Genomic DNA, 24,097 nt, shown 5'->3' on the forward strand with positions numbered 1-24,097 from the left:
GTGGTCGTATAGAAACATAAACCAAAGAACGCTAACAAAACCTGGATAAAGATAAACTATTAAGAAGTAATCTTATTGATAAATGTTCATCTATGGTTGGCAAACACTTGCATCACCTAATTTTCAAGAGTCCAGCATGCAAGACGAATCATTTCCTTCTCTTCATCACACTTTAGCAATATCGCCCAGAACCGGAGCCAATATGTTCCTCTGTATATTACCTGCATATAAGTTTTACAAGGTGATATATTAAATATAATATTATTTCTGCTAAGCCATAAAGCCCAACATAAAGCAGATGCACTGGTTAACAACAGCCTTTTTTCTTTTGTTATGCATATTGGAAGGTAGATTCAATTTAAAGGCAATTTGAACCGCTTGCCAAAGGAACTTAGCAAAATGACAATCGAACAAAAGGTGTTGAATGGTTTCATTAATACTACAAAAGCAACAAATTTATTCCCATTCCAGTTTTGCCTTGCTAAATTGTCTTTGGTAAGAATAACACCCTTCTTTAGGTACCACAGGAAAATCTTTATTTTTAGAGAAATCTTCAAATTCCACACTGTCCAATTTGCATCTATGTTTCCATTATTTAGAAGGGCCCTGTACATTGAATGAACTGAAAACTGTCCATTCCGATGTAAGTTCCACCTAAAAACATCACGGTTATCATTCAAATGGATATGCATGACTTGATCAACCAACTAATACCAAATTATTAAATTATTACCAATCAGCGATCTACGAAAAGAAATATTGAGTAGAACACTTTCGAACACCGTAGCCACGGATGTATTCTTCCTATGAACAATATTACAGAACGAAGGGTATTGCTCTCTAAGGGTGTAGTTTCCCGGCCATTTATCATCCCAAAAACTAATCTGGTTTCCATCATTAGGATCAAAAGTACCCAGATCTAGGAATTTCTTTTGACATTCATCAAACCCGTCCAAAATTGTGAGTCACCTGGCTTTTTCTCCACCTGAGCTATTGTTTGGTGTTTTAGATATTTATTCCTAAGAAAATTCTACCATAAATCATCCTCATTTATTAACTTGAATAGCCATTTTCTCAGTAGACATTGATTTTGTATATCAATATTTTGTATTCCTAATCCTCCTTGATCCTTTGGATGACACACAATGTCCCATTTGGCTAGTTTATATTTTTTCTTGTGGCCATCACTCTACCAAAAAAAAACCTCGATCTAAAAACTCCAATTTTTTAGTATTCCTCTAGGGACCTCAAAGCATAAACATTGCTAGACTAATTAGCACAGAATTAATTAGGACTAGCCTACCTCCAACCACCATGTGCTTACTTTTTCAAGTACTTAACTTTTTTTTTCAAATTTCTCTTCTATTATCCTCCAATCCTTATTACATAGCTTTCTATAATGCATAGGAATGCCTAAATACCTAAAAGGATAGATGCCCCTATGACATCCAAATAGCTCATAATACTGTTCTTGACAGTTCTGTGCCATACCATAGCAGAACAACTTGCTCTTATGAAAGTTTACCTTTAGACAAGTTAATTGTTCAAAGGCACAGAGCAATAGCTTCATTTTTTTTGCTTTTTCTAAATTATGATCCATGAAGATGATTGTATCATCCGCATATTGTAAGATGGACAAATCGCTATCAACTAAATGCGGAATGACCCCAACAAATTGACCATTGCTCTTAGCTCGTCTTATCAAAATAGCAAGCATGTCCACTACTATGTTAAACAGGATCAGAGATAAAGGGTTGCCTTGTCTAAGGCCTTTCTTTGTTTGAAAATTCTGTCCGACTTGGTCATTAACTTTTACTCCCACATATCCTCTTTCAACAAAAGATTTTATCCACTCACACCAGATTGGTGAGAAACCTTTCATTCGTAGAACTTGTGGTAAAAAGTGCCACTTTTCTTTATCATAAGCTTTCTCAAAATCAATTTTTAGTATAACCCCGTTTAAATTCTTTCGGTGCATCTCATGTATTGCCTCATGTAATATGACTACACCTTCCATGATATTTCTATCTGGTAGGAAAGCTGTTTTGTTGGACTAACTACCTTTTTAGCTACCACAAAAATTCTGCAAGTAGCTACCTTGGTAAAAAATTTAAAACTCACAATTAGTAGATAAATAGGTCTATAATGCTGAATTTGTGAGGCATCCTTGCTTTTAGGTAACAAAATTATGGTTCCAAAATTAAGAAAATGCAACAGTAGTATTCCTTTCTTGAAATCTACAAATAAAGCCATTAGATCACCTTTTATCAAGTCCCAGAAAACTTGATAGAACTCAGCTGAAAAACCATCTGGTCCTAGGGCTTTATTGTGTTCCATTTGAAAGATTGCATGTCTCACCTCATTCTCATAGAAATTTGAAGTTAACATTTCATTTTCTAAATCAAAAACCTGTGGGATATCTTCTCGTCGGGTCTCATCCATCTCAAAATGGTTCCTCTCAGGAGTTCTGAATAACCCTTTATAATATGTAGTAATGTGTTTCTTAAGTTCTGCATCCCCACATATAGTTACCCCATCATGTTGCAACTGAAAAATTCATTGCTTTTGATGTTTTCCATTTGCTACCAACTGGAAATATTTAGTATTAGAGTCACCTTGAAGTAACCCTTTTACCTTTGCCCGCTGGTACCATTTAATCTCTTCTTCCCTCAACAGATGGACTAACCGCTCGTTAAGATATTGCTTTAAATCTATTTCATTTGGAGACAAAGGTGTATTCTTGGCTTTTTTTATCCAGCTCATCTAGTTTTTTTAATGAGTTTTTGTTTCTCTTTCTTGTAATGCCCACTTATATTCTTTGCCCAACCTCTTAAATGTTGTCTTAGTCTCCGAATTTTTGCTTGCCATCTCTCCATAAGGGTACTTTCATTTGTATAATTTGTCCAAACATCAACTACCATTTCATAGAAACCCTTTCTTACTAACCAACCAAGTTCAAATTTAAACTCTGGTTGATTAGTACATATTGATGCATCTCCCGTGTTTAAAAGTAGAGGAGTATGATGTAGCAAAATAGCCCTATTAGGCTATGATTATGATTTTGGTGATTAATAACAACATAGTCAATGAGACTAACATGTTTGTCAATAATATATGTTAGTAGATATCATGGATGCAATACAAGAAGAAGCCACTGAAGGTGGAAAAAGTTTGGTTGAATTGGAGAAGTCACAGAAAAAATAAATTCGTCGTATGATTCGGTGTTCATTGTGTTGAACTCACTTGAGCATTTCTGATAAAGGGGGATAGAGAGCTGAAGACCTCATCGGATGGTCCGGTGATAAGCAAATGTGCTCATCAGACTAATTCATGCAGAGAAGAATTCAAGTGCTGGAAAATGAAGATGAACTCACCGGATAGTTCAGTGTTTGGCACTATTCATTGTCCAGTGAGCTTTGCAGCAGAACAGAAGAAGTTGAACCCATCGAATGGTCTAGTGACCAGAGGAGATACACACCGGAATAATTTTAGCAGAGAAGGTTCCAAGTGCTGAAGAAGAAAGATTAACCCACCGAATAGTCCGGTGATGAAGAGGATGTATACACCGGAGTATCCGGTGTTCACAGAGGTTTGAGTGGTGTTCCAACAGCTAGTTTCTGAGGATGTACTCACCGGATGATCCGGTGTTAGTACTATTATTCTCACCGGATCATCTGGTGTTAAGAGCTTTTTTAGAGACGTTGGGTTAACGGCTAATGCGCGAGTTTGAGGCTATAAATACCTCTCCACTCAGTCATTTGAGTGTGGTGAATTCTAGAGAAGTTCATATACACCTGAGAAGACATCCAAGTCACTAAAGTGCTTAAAGTGATCATCCAAGATGATTAAGCATAAGATTAGTGAGTGAGGTGCTAGATGATTGCTGCCTAGAGAGTGGATCAAGAAGTGATCCAACAGTGTACCAATTAGTACGCCGACACCTTGGAGTCTTGGTGACTCGCCGGTAAGCTTGTTGACCCTCCGACTTGGTGTGGAGCAGCGGCAAGGAGATTGTGCGGGGACACAGAGACCTTTGTCTCTGTGGCTTAAGCTCTAAAGTGATCATGGCGATGAGGAACCGGAAGAGAGGCTAGTGTTCGGACCTTGCCTTGGTGGCTTGGTGGCTCATCCAGGTGGAAGCCTTGTCTTTGTGATATGGTGGCTCAAAGGCCGGGACCAGGTGCCGACCTGGAGCATATCCTTTGTTGAGCTCCAACGTGAACTAGAGGTAGTGAGTTTGCTCTCTCTACCTTATTTATATTTCCGCATTTATTTACTTACAATTTACCTTCTTAGATAGGTTGCAAGATCGGTAGAGTAGACACGCTAAATAAATCAAGAGCCCATTTAGATAGAAATTGATATAGGTTTATCTTGTGCTATTTTTGTAGCCGAAATAGTTTTAAGTGTCCTAATTCACTCTCCCCCCCCCCCCCCTTAGGATGTCACCGATCCTCACATATGATCAGATATTTCTCTTGTTAGAGCTTAAACAGTTGAGAGCGAAAATTTCTGCTCCCATTCTGTGCTCATTAGTATTCTATCCAATTTCTCATAAGTTGGAACACTCATCGAATTAGCCCAAGTGTATTGTCTCCCTGACATTTGAAGTCCTCGTAAATCAAGTCCACTAATAATTGCATTGAACAAGAAAGGCCACCTTTGTTCAAAATTATCGTTATTCTTTTCATGTGGACTTCTCAAAATATCGAAATCACCACCTATTAGAATAGGATAGGTTTCATTGATGCACATTTGAACTAATTCTGATAAGAAAATGTCTTTGTAATCGGCTTGAGACGGACCATAGACCGTCACTAGAGTCCATTTATAACCATCCAACTTATTACGTAATTGGGATTTTACATAAAAATCCCCTTCTGCAATACCCCCTATGTCATAAGTGTCAAGATTGATCCCTAGTAAAATGCCACCTGATCTACCTCTACGAGCTTTGCTATGCCACATAAATTCCTTTCCCCCACACATATTCTTGAGGAAACTATCTGAAAAGGAATCCCTTCCCGTTTCTGATATCACAATGAAATCTAATCTTTGTCTTTTGATAGGTCCGATATATATCTATGCTTTTTTTGGGTCTTTAAACCCATTGCTATTCCAAAAGACTTCTTTCATCAAGAATGATGCTTAGTCATCTTGGATTTCCGCCCAACTCGAACCCCATTAATCTTACAGGCCTTAACCGTAGACTTAACCGGGACTTGTTGATCACATAAATCATCGGTACCCGTTTCTATTACCACCTCTGTTATATCACCAGATAAGTGACTCAAAGTTAGGTAATCTAATTCCTCATCTTCTTGTATTTCTCTCTCTTCCATATCTAAAAGGTCCAAAAGCATATCATTTTTTGTTTTTGATTAAAATGTAAACTCTCATAATCCTTTGATCAATTGAACTATCATTGCTACCCAAAAGTATTTCAACGCTATGAATATTAGAAGCAATAAGATCACCTGACATAGATAAAATTGAATTGGAGACTTTACCTTTCAATGTAGCTTCCTCCAGAACATGGTCAGACTTCAACTTCGAAGTCCAGTCCATCGTGTGTTGATCCACCATGTTCGCCTGACGCTTGCTCTTGCGCATAGCGTTGCCTGAAGCCTCAGGGATAGCTGCCAGGGCATCAAGATTGGCCAGGCCCTCCACAGCCACAACTGGCTTCTTCCCTGGTGCCATGCCACTGAGCCCACTAGAGGCATCAACGAAGAGGCCATTTTTCCTCCAGTTGCCTTGCACAGTCCGGTAGGATCAACAATCAGTGAAGCCGACGTCACTTCTTGTGCCATCTGTCCGCCATCAGCACCCAACCTAGGTGCGGTTTGAGCCTTAACAGCAGCCTACTTCATTGCTGGCACCTGTTGTGAGGACTGAACTTTCATCGGAAACATTCCCTGTTGCATTCATCTCATTCATCTTGTAATCCTCGTCCATTTCTCCATTCCCATCATTATCCCCTGCATTGTCCATAATAATAGGAACCATATTTGCTTCATTTTCGTAGGCTCAACCTTGAATTGCAGCTCATGTAGATACTCACCGATGACCACATCAACATATTCTGGTATCCAATCTAGATCTGGAACCGAAACTTGCTTGCGAACGATATCATGCCTTCTAGTAAATTTCATGTCCACCATTTGGGTTACTCCCAACAGGGAACCACAACCCAGATGGTAAGGAAATCTCTTAGCTCCTTGATCAAACCATGGAACTGCACCCAAATCTTAGGCATAATATACTTGACCTCCTCAGTCGCAACTCGCTCTTCGATCACCATCCTTGCATTCTGTGACTTAGTTTGCACAACACCCTATTCCACCATGCGTTTCAATTCTGCCTTGGATGGAAAATTAGTTCTAAACATATTTGGTCCATTTTCTTCTACCACCCACTTCCATCTGCCAGGGATCAATCTCTGTAATTTAGCCGTGACATTAGCCACAATCAAAAAGCCCTCAATCACTCTTACCAATGCTGTTTTGGAATCATTCTTTTTTTCTGGCTCCACATGTGTGGGATGTAATAGAACCCTAAGCCTTTTACTGCATAACAGCAAGGAACAACTACATGCTTTACTGCTTTCAAGAGAGGGCATCTATGAGTTACATGCTCCTCACTTTCACAGATATCACAAAATAATATTGTAACACATTCATCTTGAGTATGACCCTTTGTAAAGCAACGGAAACAATAGGGTTTAGATTTTTCGGTACTGTCTTTCATCCCCCCTTGCGCAGAGGATTCTGGGATATCAACCATCATCGGCATAGATCCATCAAGAGCTACCATTCCTATCCCCGAACCGGCATTAGCTTTGGTGTTTATTGATGTTTCGTCCGAAGCCCCATGGGTGGGGACACCAGTGTTCGCCAACACTTCAAAAGCTTTGGATGCCAGCGCAACCCCAAGTGCAACATTACCATCCTGTTCGGCTAGAGCCAAAGCAGATGGATCGGCAGCCCCTGTGCTAGAATGGAGCATCATGTGGGCACTCACACCCTAGAATGGAACAACTCTGGTCCCCTGTGCTGGGACTCCATTAGAGCTCATCTGCTGAGGAACTGTAGCAGCCCCTCCTGTGAACATGCGCTGATTGTTGTAGTACCCGCATCCACCTTGGTGTCCTCCATGGCTGTTTCTTCCTCCAAAGCGGCCACGATGGTGGCGAAGGAACCGACCACCACCTTGGTCGTTGTAAGCATATTGGCCTCCCTGTCCGCCATAGTAACCTCCGCCACCATACCCAGGATGGAACCCCTAGCTGACGTGTTGGAAACTGCCATGGTTGACGAAACTACCCAGTCTGCCGGCAGCACCACGCGGCATCCCACGGACTGGCACCGCACCACGATGTATTTGGTTTCCGCCGCCCCTCTCCATGCCTTCCCTAACCACGTTCATGTATCAGCGTGATTTGATCCAAATCACCTTCGACGTCAGTGCCCTAGAGCATATCCGACTCGTCCCGGTCCTGGATAAAAAGGGCAAGTCCTTTCGTGGGCCTAAACGGGATGTCAGCCCTTAAATTGCGATTTTCATTAACCAAAACTTTGTGGGTGAAAGTGCCTAGAGGGGGGGTGAATAGTCTTTTCTGAAAATTAAAACTAAAACAGCGGATTAAATCTGTCGGATACTCCGGTGAAAGTCGGATACTCCGGTCTGGTCCGGAGTATCCGGTCTAGTCCGGAGTCTCCAGTCTATACAGGAAATCAAGAACAGCTACGAATTAAAGTGAGCAGCTAGAATCTAAAGTTGTAGCTAGGTCTACTAGTTATCACAGAGCTAAAATAACAATTAATAGTAGTAAGATGATCACTAAGGCAATTTATATGAAAAATCACAAATTCACACGATTGAGTAAATTGCACAAATAAGAACACAAGAGATTATCCCGGAGTTCGGCCACCTCACAAAGAACTGCCTACGTCTCCGTTGAGGAGCTCACAAAGAGCCGAGTCTTTTCCAACCCTATCCTCTTCTAGCGACCACAAAGATCAAGCTAGAATTTCCTTACTCAATTTGAAGTTGATTACAAACTTCCCGTGGCACTCCACAAAGATTGGGTGCTCTACGGGCGACGCTTTACCATCTAGAAGCACAAAGCTTCAAGAGTAAAGATCACAGCGAATGCTCGAGGAAGAACTCAATGCTCAAGTGGCTTAAACTCTCTCCAAACCCAAACTCACTAAATTTTGCAAACTTTGCACTAGAGGTGGTTGGAGGGACTTTGAATGCTCTTAAAATACTCAAGGAGTCTAGAGTTCACCAGCAACAGCAAGCATTTAATGCCATGGGGTATGGGAATATTTATAGCCCTCTCTCAAAAACTAGCCGTTACTGTTCTGTCAGACCTGACCGGAGTATCCAGTGAACACCGAAGTATCCGGCCCCAAATCCAAAAACGGCATCAGAATGGTCACATAACGTGTCAGAACTAGCCGTTATAATTCTGTTAAGTTACCGGAGTCTCCGGTGAACACCGGAGTCTCCGGTCCTGACAGGGCTTTCAAAAAGACTAAGTCCGGAGACTTACCGGACCCTCCGGCCTCTCCAGGTACCAGAGTATCCGGTGAACACCGGAGACTCCAGTCTTTTTATCAAAAAAGAATAAATGCTAACTGAGACACCCCTGCCGGAGTCTCCCTCGGAAACTCCGGTTAAAACATTTTCTCCTACCAGAGTATCTGGTGAACACCGAAGACTCCGGTCTTTTTCAATAAAAATAAAGACTTAACCGATTGACCTCTGGCGGAGTCTCCCTCGGAGACTCTGGCCTCAAAACCCACCAACTACCGGAGTATCCGGTGAACACCGGAGACTCCGGTCTTTTTCAACAAAAATAAATCAGAACCGAGCACCCTCTGCCGGAGTCTACCTCGGAGACTCCGGACTAAATACTGAGTACCGGAGTATCCGGACTCAGTGAACTTTGCAGAACTAACCCGGTGTCCATGGGTGAGTGTGTCTCTCAACTTGTTGGTTCTAAAGGACATCTTGAGCATTGAGACACTAATCAAGCAATCAAATACAACCCTCTTAATAGAGCGGCTATCCTAGACTCAATTTCAAAAATAAAAGAATTTAAATCCTATTGAGTACTCCTAGTTGCGTCTCCTTTCTTTCCAATGGGCGTCAAACGTCATATGTCTTCTCAACTAAGACTTAAACATGTTCATAACTTAGATAAACATATTAGATCCTTAATTGTTTTGTCATCAATAAACCAAAACTCACTTAGGGGACCTAGATGCACTTTTAGTGAGCGCGTGAGGTTAAATCTAGATTCAAACTTGAAACCATTACTGAAGGATTGGCGTGATTTTCGTATCCAGGTGTTCGGAAACTTATCGCCATTGCCTTCACTAAGGACGGCGAGCTGACATTGCGCACCATCACCGGAGCTGAGAATGAAGAAGATCTTGTTCCAATTGTCACGCCGTCAATACAAACTGACATCTGGCTACCTCTCTGCCGATTAGCTCTAGCCAAAACATGCCAAGGGACCATGCCAAGGTGCAAGACGAAGAGACCCTAGGTACCGGCAAGGGACCATGCCAAGGGCATCCGAAACCTCGTCTCTGCACAATGGCGTCCACCACTTTCCCCGCTAAAGAACCTTTTTTCTCAAACCTGCAACCATAGAATTGTTACTGACCTTGGATGACAAAGGAGTTGAGAGCTCGGCCTCCGCCGCTAGCAAATCGGCAACGTCAAAGCCCACTGCCTTAGCCTCCTTCACTAGCTCCGGCATGCTTACAGACACCTTGCTCTCACCACACGCCCAGAACCTCCCTGCGAAAGACGCTGGCAAATGGACAGACTCCTCTCCCACACCCTCAGGAAGCAGTATCTCTCGAAGGTGATCCTCCACCACCGCAGATATCCCATGCTCTAGCGAAAACCTTAGTCGAGCCACCGGCGCTAGCGTAAGACGATGTCGCCTCATGATTGCCTCATCACCTGCATTGGTTCTGGAGCTCCAGAAGCAGGATGGTTTGGATAGAGGATAGTGAAAAGAAAACAGAGATAAAATTCTAGGTTTTCTCCTCTTGATCTCACTAAGACAGAATTTTTTTAAAATGGTAAATAATGTACTTGTTAATAATGAGACGTCTGTGGTGACTTCATCAATCGTTAATCTTCATACTATGTATCTCTAATGTTCAGTAGATGATGTGTGAGTGTGAGCATATTATGAGCTTTTGCTAGGTGACTCGTGAAGAGATTAGTGACTAGACATGAATGAAAACAGAGACACGTCTAGGGGTGGCAACAGGTCTATCCCTGTCGAGTTTTACTCGTCCGCACCCGACCCGAAACACTACTCCACAAACCCAACTCGGCTCCGAAATGGATGACGGGTGCAAAATGGCCCCTAGCCCCAGCCCTGGTGGGGACCTGAGACCCAACGAAGACCTGAGCGCCAGAGCAGCACATGAGTGAGCGAGGGCCGACCAGAGCATCACGTCGATGCATGCGAGGCAACACGACGGCAGAGGGTGCGGGCTAGGCGACAGGAACGAAGGGCATGCGGGCGAGGCGGTGCGGCGGGGGAGGGCTCGCGGCTGCGCGGGTGAGGCGGAGCGGGAGCAACGACAGCGGGAAGACCATATCTGTGGTGAGGTCAAGGAGGTGGCTTGGGGAAGGCTTGTGGGTACCGAATCTACAGCAAGATCGAGGAGGCAATTGCCGGAGCCGAGGAAGAAAGGACCGAGGATGTCGATTCGGCTGGGTAAGCTGGGAGGGAGTAGGGTTGTAGGGGGAGCAAGCGGATGGCTCGTGCGCGAGCAGCGTGATGAGGGCAACGACCGGCCGGGCAGGCAGCGACGACGCGTGCTTGATGAGGGCGGTCGCGTAGGTCCATCGGGCGTCAGCACGTGCGCGTGCTACTTTTTTTGCGGGCGTGGGCGTGGTACTTGACGCCTAGGCGCCTGGGCTATCGATGTCGGCTCTCGGCTGGGCCACTGGGCACCTGGACCGTCAGACGTTGGTAAGGTTCAAGGCCCGCAGGGGCAAATGCAGCCTCGGCCCCAAACCCGATTCAAATCGATGCCTCAACCCGACTGCACCACGGGGCCGTTTTCCCACCCGTCCTCACCTTCGTTGGGTCTGAAACCCACAGGGACCCAATCCAACGGGAAAAATTACCATCCTTAAACACGTCAACAAACCAGTCTTGAATGATGACAATCAGTTCCAACCAGGGTTCAAAAAACCGTCGGTAACCGCCCAAAAATCGCGGTTACCGACCTTCTCGGTCCGGTCCGGTTTCAGAAACCGAACGGTAACCGAAATTTGAATTCAAAAAATTCGAAAAAAATAAAAAAATTCAAAACAAATCTTTAAAAAAACTAGACACAATTCTAAGACCTTCTGTGAAAAAAAATTCAAAAATAATGTCGTTTGCATCATATTCTGTAGGGAGAAAGTTTGAAAAAAAATAAAAAAAAAATTGAAGCGTGCGGCTCAGTTATTAACTCACGTTAAGGAAAAGTGTAACATGAAAACACATATTTTTCTTGTATAAAACATATTTTAAGAGAATATTTAAAATTGATTTCACTTTATTTAGAGTTTTATTAAATTCTCTATGATTTTTACAAATTTCACAAGCATAAAGTGAATATGTTAAGAAACAGCACTGTAACTAACTTTTTCATGTCTACTATTATTTTTTCTACGTAAATCATAGTATAAATAAGCTAATGAAAGTGGTTTCACTAATTTTTGAGGTATGATGGGTCAGTTATGAATTAATCTAGTCGCAACACATTTACACAATCATGCATGTTAAAATAACTAATTCATGAGGTCATGTATTTTTAAAATACATAGGATCATGTAAGAAGACTAAAAAAATTAGTTTCATGATTTTTGGATTAGCAAAGAGTAAACTATGCATTTAACTTGGTTTAAAAAATATAATTTCTCACAGAAAATTTTGAACTTTTTTATGAGTATAAATACTTTTATCATGTAGATCATGTTATAAGGAAGCCAAAAAAATTGTTTCACTTGATTTGAAGCTCAGATGAATTAGTTATTGATTTTACAAGGTTGAACCCTTTTTTGGGTTTTTTGTTGAACTGCGCTGAAATTCGATAAAACCGTTCGATAAATCGAGAAAACCGAGTGGTTACCGACTCAAACAGCTCGGTAACCGACCAATTCAAAAATGCGAGAAAATCGTTCGGTAACCGACCCAAACCGCTCGGTAACCGACCAAAACCGAGCGGTTACCGAACAGCTAAAATCGCGATTTTTTTTTCAAAATTCAAATTTTACCAAATGAATTTTCTCTGAATTTTTTTGAATTTTTACCGGTAACCACGGTTATCGCGTATTTTCGGTTACCGTCGGAGCTCGGTAACGTAAACCGTGGTTCCATACCAAAAAAACAAAGAACCAAAGAACAGGTGACAAGCCACTACTCTTGCTCAGCTCTAGCACGAATTAATGAAAGCCATGGATTGGGGGGTGGGGGGGGATCACATGTCATACTGCGCACAGGTTCTATCCCTCATAAGATTATTTTTTCCGTAGCTCAGCTCGGGCTCCGGCTGCAGGGTTCTTGCAAATGGTTTGTCAACTCACCAATCACTACACTTCAGATCATTTCCTTCCCCTGCATCGCTCTCATCATTCATCAAGAGGGCAGACCGATATACCCACAGTAAACAGCAAAAGCGTTTCATCATTAGTAGAAGAATTCGAGTTTCATTCAGTTTAGAAGGAACATGAATAACATAAGTTAACCTACGGTAGAATCTGGTATCTCTTCTGGCTCTGTAATCAGGAGTGTTGTACTGAACAGTGTCCAAACTCCAAAATATTTGGCAGCGAATTTCTTCCATACACTATCCAGTCTTTTGCACCCACATCTCTTCTATTTAATAGACACGGTATCAAGGAACGCTTCCTCAACTTCCATCCACTTGCTACCGACCGTTTCTGCATCGAGCAGGTCAATCTCATAGCGTACCTCCTCCATATGCTCGTTTATGCTGGTCACTGCCTCTTGCACGCCCTGTATGGCTTCCTTGAGGGCGCCGTCATACTCCACGTCTGCCTCGGCATCCTCTGTGCCAGCAGCCTCCGTTGTTTCCTTGACGTGTACACACACATGTTGGGCCATGTTGTGTGACCTGCAATGCTCATGGTTCACCAGGCGTTCCGAAGGGCGGCCAGCTTTCTTCAACACCTGAATTTTCGCTGTCTTCAGGAATTATGGAACCCAACCAGTAAGACAACAAACATAACTGAATCAGCCGCTGAAGAAAATGTCAACATAAATGGTATAGAGAAAATGTGAAGTCAATGATGGGAACAAAGTAGCATCTATCACAAATCTTGCTAGCACAACTAGCTTACATTTAAATTTAGGGCAGTACCAAAGGAGGACAGATAAGTTAAAGTACTCAAATAAGTCAGGGTTGAGTAGTTAGAATTCAAAAAGAAATTGTGGGTATAGTTGTAAGGGCCTAATGGGCTGGTATACTTATCAAGCATAGTAGTAAGAGGCTGGAAACTTGGAACCATTATCACGCAAAAACAAAATAATCCCTGTCACTACAACCATTGAATGCATATCAACTTACATTGAAACACAAGTACAATTTTGAGTTTGAAAAGCGTGTTATATTGCCTTGAAGGTGTAGAGTTTAGTTTCCTTAAGGATTTTATAAAAATGACTTGGATAAACATAAGAAACATAGCAATGATTTCTTATATGTTAATAATTCCTTCAATAATAACTTTCCTAGGTTATTATGAAATGTAGAACACATAATTACCATTTTTAAGAGGAAACCATAAAGTCCCTTGAAAGAAAAACCTGAACTCTGATAAAGTCAAGGACATTTATATCGAATTCCACAGGGCAATACGAAGTGCCCAAGATAGCTTACCAAATGCAACTTCTCTTTTTCATGTGCTTGAACACCCTTCAGTAAATCGGCAAGATCACTACGACCAAATTTTGGCATTGAGAGGAGGGAAATAATTTCAAGAACCTGCAGATAAATATATTAGATGTGGCAATTTTTTAGGGATATGATGAAGATGAAAGAATAGAACTAACTTGTTTTGAGCAATCATTGAACTCCGCTGTAATATTCCCACAGAGTTGTTGATCCAATTCGCCTCCATTTGTCATATATTCAGAAAATCCCCTGCAAAATGTTTGCAGTGAATTGGCAAGCAAATCATAAGCTTAAACAGAAAGAGAACACTAGCCATTCAGTAAGTTTCATTCAAAAAGATTCCAATGCAGTCTCCATAATTATGGATGAAGAAATAGTTAGATTGTGTATCGACTTTGAGTGATTCAAAATTACACTTAATGTTAATTCACTGCTAAACTATGATAACCTAAGCACCTAACATTATATTTATGATTAGCTGTTCTTATTAGCAAATAGAGTGATGTGATTTGTTCTATATACCACACGAACCATTCTAATAGAGAAATATAATGATATAGGCAAGTTCATGTCATTGTAGAAGGGCTAATCTTCCAGATACTGTTATGCTATTCCAGGAAATGATTTCCCTTTTTATGAACATCTTTGATGCCATGAAGCTAATTTACCTAGTAGGTGAAAAGCGAATAAATATTCTTTCTGGCCAAAGCAACAACGACAAATTCAAGACATTGATGTAAGTAACTACATAGGAGCCGATCTCTTGCATAATAGATCTGAATACAACAACAACAACAAAGCCTTTGTCCCAAGCAAGTTGGGGTAGGCTAGAGATGAAACCCACAAGATCCAACTAAAAAGATGATGAAAAAACAATAATAATAAAGGTACTAGTAATAGTAAAAAATAGTAAAAATAATAACGGTACACGTAATAGATCCGAATGTTCTAAAATAATTTGTTTGGCAGTGTATACACATATTGGAATTATAGGAATGTAATCAGCAGTGTTCATGATGGAAAGAACTCCAAATCAACATTAGGATGCAGCTATCAGAACCATCATCCTATTTGAATGTTGTATACTAATTTTGTAATACTGGTGTTAGATCAGAGTATAAATGATCCTTATGTACATCCCAACAGCATAGAAGACTACTGCTGATAAAAAATCACTGACATTTCACTCTCATCCGGCCCTTCCCTTTTAAAATGTCTTCAAGGTCACGGCATCTGATCTTCCTCCATAGGCTATTCAAATCGGCACAGAAATGTGAAATCCCGATTCAGAAGAATTCTAGGCCTATTATGATGCCTTTTTCTATGAAAGAAACCAGCAAGAAAGGAACTGCTCAACTGGCAAGTGACACCTTAAGAGGCTTCAATACTGAAACTTCCTAAGTAAAATCAGTGCCAGCAACTCACTGCTAGTGCGCCAGCGGGTTACCACTAAGAACCAGAATTTACCATCTTCAAATCCTTCCAGATTTCTAATTCATGAGGTCATCAAGGTTTACATTGATGCTCCTTGCAAGTTGAAACAAACTCACGACAGGAACTGTCCTACCACCAACCAGTACTCCAGTGGAAATGGGAATACAAGTCACAATTAGCCATGGAAAAACTCAACAAACTGCTCTACCACTATAAGGCTTAAAGACATTGTGCAAGAATAGCATAATCACAGTTTGAACCCTGTCAGAGTCACAATGATCCTATGAAACAAGCACTTGCATGAAGCAGATGACAAGATGGGACTACTCTAACCATCCCAACAAATAACTCAAATCCAAACAGAAGCTGAAAGGAACACGCGTGAAGCGACAATCTCACCATAGGGATGCTAACAGACAAGATGATACACAAAACTAAAGCACCAGATTAGATCTCAAGAGTGCAGATGTTGGCAACATGATTGAGGTCAGCTGACGACAAATCAAAAGATGGTATTAGCTGACGACAAATCAAAAGATGGTATTTTTTTTCCACGAGAGAGATTTTCATAGCATTTTTACCCATTCTTTTTTTTTGCAAAAAACATTTTTACCCATTCTATAAACCTCAAGCACGACCTGGCAGTGGGTTACGGACGTCGATTCAGGGATGCATCATGTATGGAGCCCGTTTCTTGTAAGTTATAACTGGTTATGCCTGAACTTGTTCTAGGCTCTAGCAAAATGCACGCAGCTAAGCCCTCAAGACTCGCAAGACCCTATCACGCAGTCCAAATTCCAAACACCTAAACACTCCACCAGAAATATCTCCTCAAATTATTAGGGGCGAGCACCGCCGCACGAGTGCCGATACCTTCGGAGCTTGGAGTAGGCCTCGGCGCGGCGCTGCTGCACGGCGAGGAACCCGCGGAGCAGGTCCGCCACCGCCGCGGCGTTCCGTCCCCCGCCGCCGCCGGCCTCCGCGTCCATGGCGGCGTCCTCGGCCCCGGCCGCGGCTAGTTTCGGATGGTCCTCCGCCATTTCGTCGCCGTTGCTTGCCATGGTTCCTCTCCTCGCGACGAGTCCGCTCTTTCCCCTCCCCTTTTATCTCTCTTTGATGCTGCCTCCGCGGTGGCCGACCGCAAGCCGTTCCCTTTCCGATTAAAGCGTGTTTGGATCCAGTATTGGAGCGTGTTTGGGATTCTAAACTAGAACAGGGTTTGGGTCGCCGCCGGAGATCACCGGCGGAAAATCTCTCTCTTCTCTCTATCTTTGGGTTCTCACCGCGCCGGACGTCGGTGTTCAGTTGGCACTGCAACCTGCATTTGTATAGCTCAGCCAGGGTAACGTGTCCGCCCAGGTTAAGGCTCTGTTGGGTATAACTGAATTTTGAAAGAAAAAAAGCTGTTTAGGACTTTAAAGGAAAACTGTTAGTTTACTAATTTAATTTTTAGACTCTCGATATATAACTTTTAAAAAAAGTTACTCTCAATCAACATATCAGATTTTAATTTATTTCATCAGAAATCAGCTTATCACTATAAGTTCAGTCTGTTTGACACAACTTATAGCTTTTGAGAAGTAAAAACTACTAATAAACTATGTCAAGCAAAGCTTAAGAGGCTGTTTAGTTCTCTCTGTAAAAAGTTAAGTTAAAATTTGGTTCTATTAAAATTGAGATCATATCAAAATTTAGTCATACCAAATAGTATTTAGTTTAAAATCAATCTAAAATTTTGGTCGATCAAAAATTAGACGGTTGTTAAAATCTTGACTAGCTTTGCTATAGAAAAAATTTGACTGGCTAAATTTTTCAAGACAGGTCAAATTTTGATCTTGAACTAAACGGAAGCTAAATTTTCTAAACATAGCCAATTTTTGGCTTAGCTTCTTGGAGGCGAAAAAACAAACAGTCCCTTAGCATGGATGCTCATTTTTATACGATATACTAGCTAAGTAATTATGAGTTGTAACGAAAACACAAATATTAGATACAGTAATATTAGACGTGGTAACATCAAACACAAACATAAATTGTGGAGATGTGGATGCACTGTGGGAGCGTCATCGAATGAATACGTTGAAAGCGATGCAATATTAGTTTGATTTTAGATGAGATCCAGAAAAAAGAGGTGGAGATTATCCGTTGATTTTTCTTCTCTTTTTATTTATTTTTATTAGTGAAACGGGTCACATATCCGTAGCCGGTAACGCCTGAGAGGCTAGAATAGATGTGGCAAAAATATTTAATCATTTGAATTTTAAAATTTTTATTAGATAGGATGAGAGCAGTAAAAAATATGATATAAAAATTAACTCGTATTTTATATACTGTGTGTAGGTATTTTATCAACCAAATGGTAGTCACATCTCATAAAGCTTGTCTAACTTTTTATATGGAAAAGTACGGCCATGAACCAAACAGAAACGTGTTGGTATCGTGAAAACCAATGACCCAGGATAGCTAGAGTTAGTTCACGCATGCCTAAGAATATACTTGGTGATAGTATCTTTTACTTGGTATTTTACGTGTTTCTATCTTTCAACACCGTTATACGTACAACCATTTCTCTTACAAATCACTTGGATTGTAAGCTCATAAGTAAATTGTACGGTTTGACCACATAGCTGGTTGTAACAGAATTGTGACAAATAATTGTACATGAAGCATTTCCTGTGTCTCGACAGAATTCCGTTACCTTTTACAGTTCACTCACCTAGACGATGAGGGCTATTTGGGTGCAAATCGGTACACCTACGGAGACCATCGGCAAGCTACTTGAGTATGAATCCTCACGCAAAAACATTGTCGTCCAGACAAATACACCAATTGATTGATGATCCATGTCCAATACATGGATTGTCAGATCCTGATTTTTTTTCCCTTCTCTCTCTTTCTCCTCTCTCTCTTTCTCCTCTTCCTTCCCCTCTCCATGACCACGCGCCCTGCCCTGCGTCGCGTCGCACCGTGCCGCTGCAAAGTGTTAAACCTATCCGAATAGCTGTGTCCTCGGTCAAGGACATGCTATGAATTGGTTACAATGATTAGATTTTCGGCATGAGGATCTCCTTGGTGTGTGGGTGGGCAGTGTGCCCATATTTTTGAAAAGAAGGATATGACTTTGTACCCTAAGCATCATAAACTGTGTGTCAAAGACTTGTAAGAACTGGTGAGATGAAAATATCTTACTCAGGATCGTTAACCCCTATAAGCTCAACTTACATGTTCTTTTCAGAAATACTTTTTAAAGGTAGTCTTTGTAAAATAAATCTTGCATTAAAAATTAGCTTTCTGCAAAACCTAAAAGACTCTACAGCCTTATCCTTAAACTACCCATTTACATATAGTATTTTCCCTTAAGGTAGGACTTGTTGAGTACCTTATGTACTCACACTTGCTAATTGTAAACTCAGATGATCCAGAGGCCGACTTCGTTGAAAGGGAATATAAAAAATAGAGAAACCGGTTTTATTTACACTCAAATTGTCTGTAGGGCATAGGTCGCTTTGCGTTGTTTACTTTACGCTGTGAGGGTTTGTTAAATTTACACCTACAAGCCTTTAGTATAATAAACTCTATGTTATATCTATTATTGTACTTAATCGATATATATCTTTGGTGAGCTATATAAAATGACCTGAAGGAAGGGTCCGACGTCAATAAAGATCATTGGCAACCTTATTTGCTCTACTGTGGTCATGGCCAAAGGCATCATCGAGAGGTCCGGATGCACAGCGAAAAGGGTTTTAGTCCAGCACACTCACGGCAGGATTCATGTAGCGTGGAATTGCCAGATACTCAGCGCGGGTAATGCACCACTCTGTAATTACGAGGTGCGGGTCGACCCAAGAACAACAAACATATCATGCAACCACGGCAATGAACTTGTAAAACGATCAACTCGAGCTGTGTCATGCAATGTAAGTGGGAAAACAAATATAGGTACAGCAGGTGGTTACAGTTGATTTCCTCCGAAGCTGAAACAACTCATCCAGCGAGAGGGGGGCAGAAAACATCAAACGAAACATCAAAATTTCCTCAGCTTCCGTCCATCCATCCACGTCCATCCTTTACCATGCATTGCGTTCCGCTTCGTTCCTTTGAAGCTGAAGCTGAAGCACCATATCGCCACATTCTCCTCCAGTCAGAAGACTCCCTAGTCTGTGAACTGAACTGATTGCCACGATTGATCAGCTTACTGCTTTTTCAGGGGAAGCAGGGAGCTTTCTGCCACTTTATGCGCCACTTGGTCATTGAGGTTGTGCTTGTAGGTTACATGCTCCATTTCAAATGCAAGTCCTAAGGACACAATGCGCGCGCAGACTAGGGAGGCATCAAACCTAAGAAAGTCAGGTGACTTGGATCATCCACGTCCCTATCAGATGAGATGCCATGCTAAAACTACTCAGCCGCTTTAACAGCATTAAAACAATAACAAATAGTGGATATTAAGAAAAAGAAGGAATATATACCAAACATAAACTCAAGAAACCATACAAATAAAGCATTCAATGTCGCCAGGCTATACCGCTGCAAATAACATGGTTAAATCAATGGAATCAAAGCATGCATATCAAGGAACGATGTATCAAGGTGTAAAACTTACAGTTTTCATCCAGACAACCAAAACCATTAGTTTTGGTAGCTAAAAATTAAATAACAAAGCTTCAAACACTTTGCCAAGAGCCTTTAGGTAATATAAACGATAGTACTTGTGAGTACTGCAATTCAAATTATACAATGCCATGATTGCAATAGTTCCAAAGTGGTATTCTCATGTTGCCATGAAAAGGAGTGACAAAGTGACGATCTCCCTTCACTTCTAGAGCAATGCAATGCTTAACAGAGAACAAGTTTCCTTTGATGACAATGCACAAGTGTGTATGGGCCCATAATCAACTGTCGCCCAGTGACAGATGAGAAGATAACCTGTAAAGCATTGAGTCCTAGTGGTGTACCACGATGTAGAGAATAAACCAGTAAACCGCTACTCTTGAAAGAAAAGCAGTTTCATCCATGCAAAACAACAGATGAAATTTCTTGAGGCACCGTAGCCCCAGAGAAACACGGACACAAGTGAATAAAATGTAAGGATGTGCATGAATTCTGAGAAAAGAACATTACTTCTAGTGGCAACAGGATGGGGAAAAGGCTAGACAACTACTGAAGACAAATAAAGAAGATTCCTCCGAAACAGATATGTTCCATAAACGTTTCCAAAGGTTAACATACTACAAGTAACATCTCACAGGATTACATACATGGCATCAAAGTAGTTTTAGTTAGGTAGGACCATAAGTACAGCCAAACAAAGACAGAAAGCACAAAAATAGACGAAGCACTTATTTTTTAAAATCATAAAAGAAATATTTTACTTGAACCGGTAAGATTCCCCATAACAAACTTTATCCACAATACAGCACAACAATGACAAACTGCGCAAAGAAAACTAAAAAGAAAATAAATCTTCGATTAGAAATTGATCCACATGGAAGGAAATTAGGATAATAACTAACACGGCATTTGTGAAAGCAGACGAAGCACTTATTTTTTAAAATCATAAAAGAAATATTTTACTTGAACTGGTAAGATTCCCCATGACAAACTTTATCCACAATACAGCACAACAATGACAAACTGCGCAAAGAAAACTAAAAAGAAAATAAATCTTCGATTAGAAATTGATCCACATGGAAGGAAAATTAGGATAATAACTAACACGGCATTTGTGAAAGCAGAATATAATTAGGTTTGAACAATATGATAACAGAAAGTTTATCATGCATTAAAAAAATAGTAAAACGGTAACATAGTTAAATACCACAGTGCTTTAAATCCAAATGAAGTCTTTTACAATAGTCTCATAAGCCACCAGAAGGCCTTTTGAAAATCTAAATAGTTGTACAAAGCACTGTTTCATTTTGAAACGGTAGGTAGCGGCACAGTTCCTATGATAACTTTGACTACAACAGTTTTGAGTAGCCAGAAACAGCTTAAAACAATTAAGTTTATAAGTGCCAAGCAGGAACATGTAGAATCATCTGGCCACAGTAAAATAGTTATAACCATCCTGTCAAATAGCAAGATGAATAAAAATAAGTGAAATCGTTCTAAAAAATTAGTATTTGTGTATGCAACAAAAATAAACTTTCCAATAAAACATAATTTTTCGTTTGCGGTTTGGACTAGCAGTTCAAAACAAGTAACATGAAACAGGTTATGGAAGAAATAATGTATTACAACTTACAAGATGAATGCAGGCACTCTGCATATACATGAACCTCAAATTACGCTTGCAAACAAAAATGACCTACCAAGAATACTGTATGCCATAGCTCGACTAATGTATTACAAGTCACAAGCTGAATGCAGGCACGATGCATATACATGTAAAAGGCTAAAACAATGTTAAAAACAAAACTGAGTCACACAAAAACGATAGGACTTGTCACTAACATCAAATGTATGCTTGCAAACGACAATAAGCAACCAAAGACACTGTATGCCCAGATGATTAAATACCTTAACAACTACTACAGTGATCTATCCATATAACATTTGTCTGCAATTTACTAATTTTATTCTTGGATATCAACCTCCACCCTCCACTGATAGCATAGCTAGCCATTATGCAGCAAATGTTTTAAAGAGCTAAACCTTTAATAATAACTAAGTGAAATGACCAGGAGGGTGCTAAATCTCATCATAAACACCTGATTATAACCAGAAAAATATATAAAAATATATATATATCTTATCTTGAGATCAATGCAAGTGAAATATTATTTTAAAAAGAACAAAGAGAGCAAATAATGAGACTAATATCTACGTAAATGCAAAATTAATTTCTGTATCAAATGAAGTAAAAACATAAGGTAATTTCTTATGCAAAACAGATATCAGAGGTACTTGTAGCTTCTGGCAGCAAGAGTGATCCACCTGCTAAAATCTTACCTAGCGACCCATGTAATTTCTTCCAGGACCTCCTGACGGGGCACCACCATACCCACCAGCACCACCATAGCCACCCATATAACCAGGCACACCACTACCACCCAGTGTCCCAGATGTTCCTGGCGGAGGCACCCCTGAACTACTAGCACCAACACCCAGGATGCTACCCAGCCCTGCCCCCTGGGTGGCAAGCAAAGCTGTCAAGGCCTGCCCCAGTGCAGGATCCACCCCTGGAGCAGCAGCAATACCTCCAGCAAGTGAAGCCAAACTGGGCGCTAGAGGTGACATTGCATGGCCAGCACTACCGGGCAGAGAATGAGTAGTAGCTCCATAACCAGCAACCCCCTTGTTCCCACTTGAAGCTCCAGCACCATAAAGGCCTCCAGGTCCTCCTAATTTATTGGGCTTCGGTCCATCGATCGCCTTCTGACAGTGCAGCACAACTCCTTCAAAATGCTTATGCGGCTCCTCAAGTGCCTTCTTGGCACTCTCAATGGTCTTGTACACAAAAAGAGCAAATCCCTTGGGCTTCCCAGTGGCCTTATCAAGCCCAAGAGGGCCATCCTCAATCTCACCATACTTCTTAAAGAACTGAAGCAGTTTCTGGGGGTCGATATCTGCACCAACATTGCTAACAAAAATTTTGCGCTGCGTGTACTCCGACACTGGTGGCAACTGCAACGGAGCCGCGGCTGGCACAGGGTTGCTTGCTGCACCGCCAGGTGGGACAGGGCCAACAGAGGCGAGCTGGCAGGCGGTATTGCGGTTGCCGATCTTCTTCTGTGGCTCGCGTAGTGCGGCACGGGCGCCCGAGCGGTGGCGGAACAGGATGAAGCCGTATCCTTTGCACTTGCCCGTGTTGCGGTCGGTGACCACCCTGAAATCCTCGATCTCCCCGTAGGGGCTGAACGCCTCGGTGAGGGTGTCCGCGGTGGCGTCCCAGCCCAGGCCGTGGACGAAGATCTTCCGCTGGGCCGGGTCGGAGTCGGCCACGCGGCGGACGGCGTCGAGCACGTCTCCGTGCGCGACGGCCGCGTCGCGGAGCAGCTCGACGAGCTGATCCTTGGGGAATGAGTCCAGCAGCGCCTGGATCTCGGCGGGATCGCTCTCGTCCTCCTCCTCCTCCACCTCCACCTCCTCCACCTCCACTTCCTCCTCCACCTCTATCTCCTCCTCCATCTCCTCCTCGCCTTCCGCCTCCTGGGCCTGATTCTCCTCCTTCACGGCCTCGGCGGGGACCGGGACCTCGGCTAGGGTTTCACGCTGCGAGAAGGGGGCCTCCTGCACGGCGGCGGCCTTAGCGGTGGCGGCCCTGGTTGCGGCGGCCTTACCCACCGCGGGGGAGGCCTTAGCGGCGGCGGCGGCGGCAGCGGCGGATTTGGGCTCGAGCTTCCGCTTCTTGCCCATGGCGACGGGGAGGCGGCGAGAGCGAGATTTTTGGGACGATTGCGGGCTAGGGTTTCGACGGCTCGTGAATGGGGGACGGCGTCGGGGATGGGTTCTCACTTGTCATCCTGTCACGGCAGGATCGATGGATCATAGGGGTCTGTGTCGTGGGCTTGAAAGGCTGAAGTCATGAAAAAACAGAGGCCCAACAGAACTGGCACTTTTAGATAAATAAAATAGAAATACAGAAAAAGAGAAAGAAATAGCAATCCCGTAAAGAGAAATACAGAAAGGCAGGGAGTTGAGAAAAAGAATGTTAGTAGTGAATTTTTATTTTTAAACTATTTTTTTATTATTTTAAAAATAAACACTCT

At 41.9% G+C, this 24,097-nt stretch overlaps 2 protein-coding genes across 3 annotated transcripts; both read right to left on the minus strand.

Moving 5' to 3' along the window:
* Window positions 1–12,701: 12,701 nt before the first annotated feature.
* LOC133893442 (uncharacterized) lies at window positions 12,702–16,710 on the minus strand. 2 transcript variants are annotated; one of them, XM_062334461.1, is made up of 4 exons: window positions 16,257–16,710; window positions 14,108–14,198; window positions 13,935–14,039; window positions 12,702–13,243 (listed from the first exon to the last, which is right to left on the minus strand). In XM_062334461.1, exons 1-4 carry the CDS (start codon window positions 16,442–16,444, stop codon window positions 12,914–12,916), a joined length of 714 nt encoding a protein of 237 aa, XP_062190445.1. In that variant the 5' UTR covers window positions 16,445–16,710; the 3' UTR covers window positions 12,702–12,913. The 2 variants fall into 2 exon arrangements, with proteins under 2 accessions (XP_062190445.1, XP_062190454.1); XM_062334470.1 differs by lacking the exon at window positions 16,257–16,710 and adding an exon at window positions 14,618–15,732.
* A 4,483-nt stretch (window positions 16,711–21,193) lies between these two features.
* LOC133893453 (RNA-binding protein P-like) lies at window positions 21,194–23,870 on the minus strand. The gene is made up of 2 exons (XM_062334479.1): window positions 22,338–23,870; window positions 21,194–21,453 (listed from the first exon to the last, which is right to left on the minus strand). Exon 1 carries the CDS (start codon window positions 23,742–23,744, stop codon window positions 22,338–22,340), a length of 1,407 nt encoding a protein of 468 aa, XP_062190463.1. The 5' UTR covers window positions 23,745–23,870; the 3' UTR covers window positions 21,194–21,453.
* Between the last annotated feature and the right edge of the window lie 227 nt (window positions 23,871–24,097).

This window comes from Phragmites australis, chromosome 2 (assembly GCF_958298935.1).
Source record: "Phragmites australis chromosome 2, lpPhrAust1.1, whole genome shotgun sequence".
In the NCBI taxonomy this organism is placed as follows: domain Eukaryota; kingdom Viridiplantae; phylum Streptophyta; class Magnoliopsida; order Poales; family Poaceae; genus Phragmites; species Phragmites australis.

Coding starts and splice junctions, on each gene's coding strand:
- LOC133893442 (XM_062334461.1), bottom strand. CDS start 16,444: ATGGCAAGCAACGGCGACGAAATGGCGGAGGACCATCCGAAACTAGCC. Junction 14,199..16,256: donor GCCTACTCCAAGCTCCGAAG/GTATCGGCACTC, acceptor AACATTTTGCAG/GGGATTTTCTGAATATATGA. Junction 14,040..14,107: donor TCAATGATTGCTCAAAACAA/GTTAGTTCTATT, acceptor ATTTATCTGCAG/GTTCTTGAAATTATTTCCCT.
- LOC133893453 (XM_062334479.1), bottom strand. CDS start 23,744: ATGGGCAAGAAGCGGAAGCTCGAGCCCAAATCCGCCGCTGCCGCCGCC.